The sequence below is a fragment of the Xyrauchen texanus genome, chromosome 10 (assembly GCF_025860055.1).
Source record: "Xyrauchen texanus isolate HMW12.3.18 chromosome 10, RBS_HiC_50CHRs, whole genome shotgun sequence".
NCBI lineage: Eukaryota > Metazoa > Chordata > Actinopteri > Cypriniformes > Catostomidae > Xyrauchen > Xyrauchen texanus.
In genome coordinates this window covers 13,275,591-13,286,667 of record NC_068285.1, presented here as the reverse complement: position 1 = coordinate 13,286,667, position 11,077 = coordinate 13,275,591, and the positions used below count along the sequence as shown (strand labels likewise).

Sequence of the window (11,077 nt, the reverse complement as noted above, 5' to 3'; positions counted from 1 at the left end):
ACGTATGGCTGTTTTCCTGAGTACCACCCTAGTGCTCCTTTTAGGAGTCCAAGGTAAGTCAAACAAGTCCTATTAGGGGAACAAATATTTTGTAAGATACTTGTATGTATAGTTGCTTTAAAACATTCCAGGATAGAGTGCTACCATTATTTTTTTTCATCCTCAAACCTACTACAAAAAACATTTGTGAGAATAATATACTCGATATCTATGAACATTGTATCGTTTCCCATGACTAACTGAGACTTTTTTAGAGTTTGCACTTTATCAATATAATATTTGACAATAGCAGTAAGGAAAACAACTTGATTTACTGGCATTTTGCATTTCTGAAGGGATATTTCTGCTCTAATAGTAAACATAATGCCCAGTTCAACAAGACTAATTAACAAGATTAATTTCAGACAGACGTCAAAGTGATTTTTGATGCAATCTTGTTCTTCTGACACGACATACGAGAGGAACACTTTAAATGCCCACTCTTACCAAACATCCTGTTTATCTTCCTTTTTTTCCAGATGAAAACACAGATTTGTGAATTTATAGTACAATAATTGTCCGTCACACCTAGGTGTACAGTGTTTGTTTTTACATCTTTTGTATACCGGCCAACCGCTACTAATTGTCTGTGCTTGATTAAATGGAGAGGGCCATTACATTTATATTTTGGTTTTTATCTTGCGGTTCCTTATCAAAGCTAACAGTAAAGTGTACCAACTACCTAAATGGTAGTTGCTAGGACAGGTAGTTGAACATGCATATACAGTATACTATATATATATATATATGCAAAGGCTTAAAAAGGCAGGGAGAAACCCGCATTTACTGAAGGCTACATTAAACATAAAGATTACAGATAGCCAACATGATTCCTTAAATATAAGTTTTTAAATATTAAGCATGGAGAATTGGCTTTATAACTAGTCTATCAAACTGCTCTCTAAGGAATATCTTTATTTATTTATTTTTGGATTTTCTCCCCATTTTACTCCCCAATTTGGAATGGCCAATTCCCCATGCATTATATATCCTCGTGCTGGTGTAGTGACTCACCTCATCCGGGTGGCGGAGAACGAATCTCAGTTGCCTCCACGTTTGAGACTGTCAATCCGTGCATCTTATCACGTGGCTTGTTGAGCGTGTTACCGCAGAGACATATCGCGTGTGGAGGCTTCACGCTATCCTCCGCAGCATCCACGCACAACTCACCACGTGTCCCACCGAGAGCGAACCCCATTATAGCGGCCACGAGGAGGTTACCCCATGTGACTCTACCCTCCCTAGCAACCGGGCCAATTTGGTTGCTTAGGAGACCTGCTGGAGTCACTTAGCACACCCTGGATTCGAACTCGTGACTCCAGTGGTGGTAGTTAGCGTCTTTACTCGCTGAGCAACCCATGCTCTCTAAGGAATATTAATACTTTATGACCTACAGGTGCCTGCTGCTTATGGACAGTAAGCAAGATAACAGCTAAAAGTGGGGGATCCGTCACCATTCCCTGTCACTACCATCGTATTCACAAGGACCTTCAAAAGTACTGGTGCAAAGGCAAGAACTGGTCAACCTGCATGACAATGCAACCTACCAACCCAAAGGAGAAGCGAACAGGCATCAGTTTTCTCAACATCCCAGATGAACTGTTAACCACCATGACACTGACAAACCTACGCAGCAGTGATTCTAACCGTTATTGGTGTGCGGCGAAGATCGGAGGCCCTCTCCAACGAGATATAAAAACAGTTCTAGAACTTACCGTCACTGAGGGTAAATATGTTATTGGAAAGTTTTTGGACAATTTGATGGGTCTACTTTGATTTTGAAAGATAATATTGTCTTATTGCTTTTCAGGTATTCCAGATCTGTCTGTGGCCAGCAACATGGTGTCTGGTCAAGAAAATGGCAATGTAACCGTCCAATGTCTCTACAGTGAAACACTTAAAGACACTGAGAAAAAGTGGTGCAAAAGTGGACAATTGCACTCCTGTCAATCTGCTCAGGATATAGAGCTGTCCCCTGATGCAGCTGTACAAATAAATGATACAAATGATGGAGTATTTACAGTTATACTAACAGGACTGAAGAGGACATATTCAGGTTGGTACTGGTGTATGGCCGGGGGAGTGCAGGCGCCAGTTCATATCAATGTTACTTCAGTGCAAACCACTACGGAAGCCAACACAAGTAAGTTCTGATGATCATTGTGTGGCTAATTAAAATTGAAATTAAATCAAATTTGTCCTAAAAGCATTCTGATTACAGAATAAAAGGTGACGTGTGTAATTTCTGTGCCTTTAGTATCACCAAACGGAATTGCAAAAATAACTAGCTAATTAGCTTTTATGTTAGCTTGACAAATCTTTTGTCTGAAAGTTTAAAAACATGGATAGAAAGTCAAGTAGACCTTCAGAAAACCTTCTGGAAGATAGATAGATGGATAGCTTTTGTATTGTAACCTAAAGCCATGATATTACACGCCTTGTGTGTGTGTGTTTGTTTACATTTGAATTTTGAATTCATGAGCATTCCGTTGACCTGTGTGAACATTCTTTCAATAAGTCTTTGGTATTCTTTTGATATTTAATGGTAAAACCAGCTGGGACAGAACAGTCTGAACATCTGTGCCCAGTTTGGTGGATGTAGCTCTAAAGCTGTAGGAGTTACAATTGATAATTTTAGTCTTGGTTTAGGAATTTTGGATGCATGTTGGCATCGTCAAGACAACACAATGATTGTTTTTAAATAGGTTTCTTGAAAACTTCCTCTATCTTCCATTGGCCAAACAAACAGATTGTCCCACCCCAAATTTACACTCATTGGTTGAGCCAAAGATGTTGTGTTCTAGACTATTTAGGATGCTCAGAGAGATTCATTGTGATTTTCCACGACATTAGTCTAAGTTGTAAGAAAAATCTCGGAGTCTTGAGTTCCAGATGCCAAATTTGTAGTTTATTAAACACCAACAAACTTGAGACCGGTCAGCTGTCCGTTCTGACTCCATCATCCTAAGTTCTCAGTTATATACCTTTTTGTTATCTTTTTACCCACTATCTCTGACCAATGAGGTCACTGCCTTGTCTTTTTCCCTCGCCACCAATACGTTTTATGTCCTTCGTTAATTAAATATTGGTGGAAGAACCTCGCCTATCTATTTTTAACATTTTATTAACATATATCTTTCATTTACTGCCGGTAACCTCTCATATCTTGAACACATGTCACAGTTCCTGGAAAGAGTACATCAACTTTAGAAACACCTGTGTAAGAGACAAACAGCCATGTCCTCATCACATACCTTTTACCTTTGCCCTACATTTCAGTGTACCCTCACAATGAGGCGGCCTCGTTTGTTCATACACAGTATCATCCAATTAATGAAAGAAAATACAAGCTGCAAAGATATTTATCATACATCCAGCTCATTAGAACAAGACACCATGTCAGAAATATATCATATAAGAGATATATAACTTATTAAAAGTATTGTTGTAAGAAATGCATCCTGTATTTTAATGAGACACACCATATATTTTAGAGATACGTATCAGCATAAAGGAAATACATCAAGGATATACAGGTGAAACTCGAAAAATTAGAATATCGTGCAAAAGTTCATTAATTTCAGTAATTCAACTTAAAAGGTGAAACTAATACATTATATAGACTCATTACAAGCAAAGTAAGATATTTCAAGCCTTTATTTGATATAATTTTGATGATTATGGCTTACAGCTTATGAAAACCCCAAATTCAGAATCTCAGAAAATTAGAATATTGTGAAAAGGTTCAGTATTGTAGGCTCAAAGTGTCACACTCTAATCAGCTAAACACCTGCAAAGGGTTCCTGAGCCTTTAAATGGTCTCTCAGTCTGGTTCAGTTGAATTCACAATCATGGGGAAGACTGCTGACCTGACAGTTGTGCAGAAAACCATCATTGACACCCTCCACAAGGAGGGAAAGCCTCAAAAGGTATTTGCAAAAGAAGTTGGATGTTCTCAAAGTGCTGTATCAAAGCACATTAATAGAAAGTTAAGTGGAAGGGAAAAGTGTGGAAGAAAAAGGTGCACAAGCAGCAGGGATGACCATAGCCTGGAGAGGATTGTCAGGAAAAGGCCATTCAAATGTGTGGGGAGCTTCACAAGGAGTGGACTGAGGCTGGAGTTACTGCATCAAGAGCCACCACACACAGACGGGTCCTGGACACGGGCTTCAAATGTCAAACGCCTTACCTGGGCTAAAGAAAAAAGAACTGGTCTGTTGCTCAGTGGTCCAAAGTCCTCTTTTCTGATGAGAGCAAATTTTGCATCTCATTTGGAAACCAAGGTCCCAGAGTCTGGAGGAAGAATGGAGAGGCACACAATCCAAGATGCTTGAAGTCCAGTGTGAAGTTTCCACAGTCTGTGTTGGTTTGGGGAGCCATGTCATCGGCTGGTGTTGGTCCACTGTGCTTTATTAAGTCCAGAGTCAACGCAGCCGCTCTACCGGACATTTTAGAGCACTTCATGCTTCCTTCAGCAGACAAGCTTTATGGAGATGCTGACTTCATTTTCCAGCAGGACTTGGCACCTGCCCACACTGCCAAAAGTACCAAAACCTGGTTCAATGACCATGGTATTACTGTGCTTGATTGGCCAGCAAACTCGCCTGACCTGAACCCCATAGAGAATCTATGGGACATTGCCAAGAGAAAGATGAGAGACATGAGACCAAACAATGCAGAAGAGCTGAAGGCCGCTATTGAAGCATCTTGGTCTTCCATAACACCTCAGCAGTGCCACAGGCTGATAGCATCCATGCCACGCGCATTGAGGCAGTAATTAATGCAAAAGGGGCCCAAACCAAGTACTGAGTACATATGCATGATTATACTTTTCAGAGGGCCGACATTTCTGTATTTAAAATCCTTTTTTTTATTGATTTCATGTAATATTGTAATTTTCTGAGATTCTGAATTTGGGGTTTTCATAAGCTGTAAGCCATAATCATCAAAATTATATCAAATAAAGGCTTGAAATATCTTACTTTGCTTGTAATGAGTCTATATAATACATTAGTTTCACCTTTTAAGTTGAATTACTGAAATTAATGAACTTTTGCACGATATTCTAATTTTTCGAGTTTCACCTGTATGTCAGAATACTACTAATTACCAGAAACACATTTTGTTTTTAAAGAAACACACCTGTTTTTCAAGGATATACACCATACTAACAGAGCAATGTTTTAATAGCAGCACAGAGTCAAATGTTGCATCCAAATATCCATATTTCCATACTATACAGTATGGAAATAACAGTATGCCACTGGAGTAGTATGTACAAATCTTCAATATTCATGAAGCAGTAAGTGGTGGAGTGGTCTAAACCACATAACTGGTAATCTGGTAATCAGAAGGTCGCTGGTTTGATCCCCACAGCCACCACCATTGTGTCCTTGTGCAAGGCACTTAACTCCAGGTTGCTCCGGGGTGGGATTGTCCCTGTAATAAGTGCACTGTAAGTCGCTTTGGATAAAAGTGTCTGCCAAATGCATAAATGTAAATGTAAGTGAGAAATACCGTCACAACCTTCTACTTCCGGTGAGATACTGAAGTGCGGATCGACTGGACACTTAAGTGTTCAAAAGGGACAGTGTTTAGTGTAAATCAACCTACGAATATCTTGTTCATAGTTGTCTCTGCATATTAAACTGAAACAAGAGAAAGTTTTCAGTTTCAAGTTTGGATAGTATTGGATAAGTATTTTAACAAAGGATTACACACATCACCTATAAAGATAATGGGACTACAATTAATGAAATGCCAATTAAATTCATAATGCGCTGTACCAAGCAAATTATTAAAACAGGTACTTACATGTGGAAATACATAATGGTAGACATATGCAACCTGGTCTCATAGAAAATACATTTTTTTGCAAAACTTGTTATACGTGCCTCCAGGTACAATTCCCTGCAGTTTCCAATTGAAATGAACACTAGAGGTGCTACAAACACTGTGTGTTTAATTCACTTTCACTCAAAACATGACATTAATGTACATATCTGACCTGATCTTTTTATCATTTGCAGGACTTTCCACATTTACCATGGTTCCACAGCTAACCTACAATCCAAGTAACTCTGCTGTTCATTCAACAACACAATCATCACCACCATATTCTGATGTACACAGCCATAATTCAGTAGCAACATTTTCATCCACAACATCAGAATTGCCTGGAAGTACTTCCTTTCAGACTGATAAAACTGGCCAAATATCCACAGCATCACCAAAGCAGCTTTCTAAGATACAATCGTCAACATATTCAACTACAATGGCGAACACAAAGGAAGACTCATCTAATAGTAGTAGTTCTAAAAGGACACAAGTAACCAGAGGATCAGCAACTACATCTGTGGGAAGTGATTCTGCAATGACTGTACCATCTAAATATCTGACATTTGGACCAAAATCCACTTTTGAGTGCAGGTACGTTTACAGTATGTTTTATCCTCTCTAATATGAAAATGGTACAGAACTTTTCCAATTAAATTTGCCATACTTTCACAATTGGCACTAGAAGACACAAATCCATTAGACTATTGACAAGGCAGCATATTTCTAAGGTCAAAACAAAACAAAAACAAAGGTTGTATCATGATCACATTGTAAGAATTATGCAATATAACATTAAACGTGGCCATCTTAGCTATGACATAAATGAATGAAAATGATTCAAGCATGTTTATTCAAGCATGTTTACTGTAAAGACGTCTAACAGTTTCCTTATTTGTTTCAGAAACCTTGTTTGGGTGCTTGCACTGGTTTGTGGGGGATTGCTTCTATTTATATTTGCAGGACTTTTGTGGATATTGATTAAATGGAAACGTAAGAACTTTTATTGTTATTATAATTCGTTATTTATTCATATTTAGGGTTAGATTAGGGTTATTATATCACTTGCTTTCTTTTTGAATGGTTCAATGAACATTCACATGCCAATATTCTAGAAGGCACATTTTACTCTTGTATATTTATTTATTTATTTATTTATTTTGCCATTATAATTTCCCCCTTAACATTCCAGAAGACACTAACACCAGAGAGGAGGCAACAGAAATAACAACACAGTTCCTTGTGAGTTTATATATATATATATATATATATATACACATGTTTATAAAACTGTTAACACTAATACCCTTATCACCCTTTTAGAAATCTATATAGTTTGTTTACTTAAGACTTTTGTTATTTTGACAGGCAAATGACAGAGATGATCTTCTAGAAAATGAATGGACCAGTACTTCAATTGTCCAGTTCAGCACAGACTCAAACTCTATTACAATAACATAACCTGTTATTAACCAAGAAAAAAGGCTTATTCCATCCACTCCATCTGTCGTCCTGGTATTCGAGGTACTTCCTGGAAGATCATTTCTGTAGAAGTTAAAAAAAGTTTAACAATTCATGAAAGGTTTGATGCATCCATTGTGTTTTTGTCTAGATCATAGCTTCATTTTGGAAATTGTTTTGTTGCGTATTCCTAATTTGTAAATGCAAATTTCTATGTAAATGCATGTAGGACAACTTTGTATTTTGGAACAAGAAGTTTTAAATGTGTGCTTCTTCACTGCAAGCTGGCATAATGTAGTTTGATTTCCTTTGCTTGTGTATGAAGACTGAAATGCCCATTAAAGACATTTAAATAAACCTAGCAAACTATTTTAATAAAGCAAGCAAAATTGCAACTGAGCATGACAGTGATCAGACTGTTGTGTGAAACACACGATCACAAATGAGTTTTGAGTGAAATCAGTGTTGGTAAATAACAGTGTTGTAGGCGAGATGATGTCATCACTCGCAGCTATCTCATTCTTGATATCAAAAATAGCCTTTGCAATGAGTGAAAATAGAATTACTGATATCTTAAATGTGATTTTAACAAGTAAAAACACTATTATCCACATCTAGAAATACAATTTTAACAGGTAAGAATAGCTATGGTAATGATTTTATAAATATCTCTTAAAATTCATAATATCATTACCATAGCTATTCTTACCAGTTAAATTAGTAGCAGTTCCATGAATCCACTTTTGGAGCCAATAGCAGCAGGTTCATTCAGTGTGGGTTAAAACAGCTTGTAAGTTTTATTTTTATGCTTCAGAAACGGAAAATGAAAATTAATGTAATTTTTTTGGTCCATTGTTAAAATCATATTAGATTTGCATATGTGGGCGGGACTACAACGCCCCTTTCATCTGATTGGCCAAACCGCGCCTTCTTCTACTGCCTAGGTGCGTACACTGCCAGCGACTTTGTCCTGCAGGTTGCCAGCGGCTGGCGGTGAAGTCGCTAGTGGGCGTTCCCAGTACTGGTTGCCTAGTAACGTTTATAAATGACATTCACGGATGCCATTCCATTGCTGTTGACAGCGAATCTCTTTTCTTGCCACTAAAAACAAAGATTTTGTAGGGAAAAGACTAAATATAAATGGAATCATTACATAAAATGCTTTATATCAAAGATGAATGAGAAACCAGGCGTGCTGTTTGCCAGAGCGGCTGTTTATCTGAGGCGAAAATGCAAATGCCGGTCTGTCTGGGTCCATAAAATCCCCGCGATCTCAGATACACCTTTCTGAGTTTTTAAGAAAAAAACACGCAGTATTTTTCTTAAAAATGTCCTTGAACGTGGGAAGAGACATATCATAGAGCACTGGAAAATTTCTAACAGCAATAATTAGCCTTTCATCCTTCTTTCCGTTACTGCAGAACTGAGAGAGAGAGAAGGATCACGTGAGCTCTCCCGTCGTCTCTCCGGCTGTCGCTTCCGTTAGTCGCTCCAATGTTGAACTTTTCTCAACTTTGTCGCGTCGCTGGACACGCCCACATCTAGTCGCCAACGGTCCCGACAGCTCGTGTCGCCGGAAGTCGCTGTGCTCGCTGGCAGTGTGTACGCACGGCACCTTGAGCGCAGCTTCCTTTTAATAACAGTTCGTACCGCTCTGCATATTTGGCTCAATTTTAACTAAATATTGTCCCGAACTACCACTCACTGTAAACTACACATGCCATACGCAGAAAACTATTGTTGCTGGGCACAAAACTGGTGCTGTTTAGTCTCATATCTATTATATTATATTATATTGAATAAATTGTATGATTTTGTAATACATTTGTGTTCATAGCATTTTAATACATGTAATGGCGAATGGGATTAAGGGAGTACAGAAGGAGCAGGTGTAAATTGTATCGCAAAAATGTTTATTATTTTAATTTAATCCAAGCACAGATATTATGGAAATGATCAGTTATTTTTATGGAAAGTATTTCCATAATTTTAATTTCATAACGAAATTGAATCGAATCAAATCATAGTTAGCCATCTTTAAAAATATTAAATCAATAAAACTTGAATACATTTAAATTGTATTAATATTAGCTAAAGATCACACAATTATTATGTTATGAAATTGAAATGTGTAAATCTTCTACATATTTTTGTTATATTAAGATTTACAAAGGGCTAAGAGACTAAATTATCATTTTATCCTTAACCTGTTGATGTGCATGCCACAATGAAGTTAGTATTTTCAAGTCCACAAGATGGCGCAACCGCACCGATGAACACAACAGCACTGTGTTATTATTGAAAAGAACATTCCTGGGCCTCGTTTCCCAAAAGCATCGTAACTTTAGTACGTGAAAATGCTCATAGATTAACGAGTGGTCTGGAGTTAAGAACATCGCAAGCACACATACTTATGCAGGACAAACGCGAAATTACACCTAATACCATTTAAACATTTATAGCTACACTTTATGCTTTATGCGATTACACACAATAATATCAATCTGTATGGAAAGCCATGTGTCAAAATTCACGTGTTTTGTATCGCCGTATTAAGCTTTGAAACGCTGTTTTCTAATTGCAATAATGCATTAAATAAACGGCGTTAGGCGTTACATAAACACCATATGCCGTTAAGTTAACGCGTGTTATTTTAGCGCCTCACATTACTTAATTAGCCCATTAATTTAATCATGTACACTCCTCCTCTGCGTTTGAGGGATCTATGGCAAGTCGGAGGATTCAAATAATTAACGGCAATGAGAACCTCGCTAGCCAAGACCCTATTTACTAACTTTAATTCACAAATAGGTGTGTGTGTGTGTGTGTGTGTGTGTGTGTGTGTGAATATAAAAATATAAAAAATATATAAATTCCTGATATCAAGAAATGTATTTTCACAAGGTAAAATTGTAATTCTTGATTTCTGTAAAAGCATTTCAACATGTTATAAATGGGATTTCAGATATCAATAATTTGGCGTGCATTTAATGATATCTAAAAATAATTTCTTACTAGTAACAATTTCATTACAGATATCAGAAATTAAAATGGACATAATCTGGTTTCAAAAATGGGCATTTCCACTAGTAGAAATGACATTATTGAAAACAAGAATTAGACTTCTAACTAGAGAAATGTTTATTGTTGATATCAACGGTCCATGTCCTGTGAATTAATATAATTGAATTCGGCTTGCCATATGCGTATGGACATTAAGTTTCGACAGCAATCCCGAATAGATGAGTCTACAATCACACACATTTGCATAGTAAATTTACTGGACTCCAGCGCTCTCTGCGCCGTGTGTGTGTGTGTGTGCGCGTGTGTGTGAGAGAGAGTGTGTGTGTGTGTGTGAGAGTGTGTGTGTGTGTGTGTGTGTGTGTGTGTGTGTGTGAGCGTGTATTTATCACTTTGTGGGGACCAAATGTCCCGATAAGGATAGTAAAACTTGACATTTTTGACCTTGTGGGGACATTTTGTCGATGCCCATGAGGAAAACAGCTTATAAATCATATTAAATTATGTTTTTTGAAAATGTAAAAATGCAGAATGTTTTCTGCGAGGGTTAGGTTTAGGTTTTGGGGATAGAATTTATTTTGTACAGTATAAAAACTATTATGTCTATGGAGAGTCCCCATAAAACATGGAAACACAACGTGTGTGTGTGTGTGTGAAAGAGAGAGACATACATACAGTACGCAGAGACAGAGAGAGAGACATACATACAGTACGCAGAGAG

At 37.5% G+C, this 11,077-nt stretch overlaps 2 protein-coding genes across 3 annotated transcripts in view; one reads left to right on the top strand and one right to left on the bottom strand.

Annotated features, from left to right (window-relative positions):
* The window catches only part of si:ch211-264f5.2 (uncharacterized protein LOC570749 homolog), an 8,065-nt gene extending 147 nt beyond the window's left edge, over window positions 1-7,918 (top strand). Inside the window, exons 1-7 of one of the 2 annotated variants that reach the window (XM_052136580.1) lie at window positions 1-53; window positions 1,436-1,765; window positions 1,850-2,095; window positions 6,069-6,468; window positions 6,779-6,867; window positions 7,067-7,116; window positions 7,243-7,918. The exon at window positions 1-53 is cut by the window's left edge and continues 147 nt beyond it. In XM_052136580.1, coding sequence (XP_051992540.1) covers window positions 5-53; window positions 1,436-1,765; window positions 1,850-2,095; window positions 6,069-6,468; window positions 6,779-6,867; window positions 7,067-7,116; window positions 7,243-7,335 — 1,257 coding nt within the window. In that variant the 5' untranslated portion in view covers window positions 1-4 and the 3' untranslated portion in view covers window positions 7,336-7,918. Of the gene's footprint in view, window positions 54-1,435; window positions 1,766-1,849; window positions 2,183-6,068; window positions 6,469-6,778; window positions 6,868-7,066; window positions 7,117-7,242 lie in introns of both variants that reach the window. The other variant, XM_052136579.1, reaches the window with a different exon arrangement.
* Window positions 1-11,077, bottom strand: part of LOC127650920 (zinc finger protein 449-like) — a 451,526-nt gene that overhangs the window by 147,046 nt on the left and 293,403 nt on the right. The window lies entirely within an intron of this gene.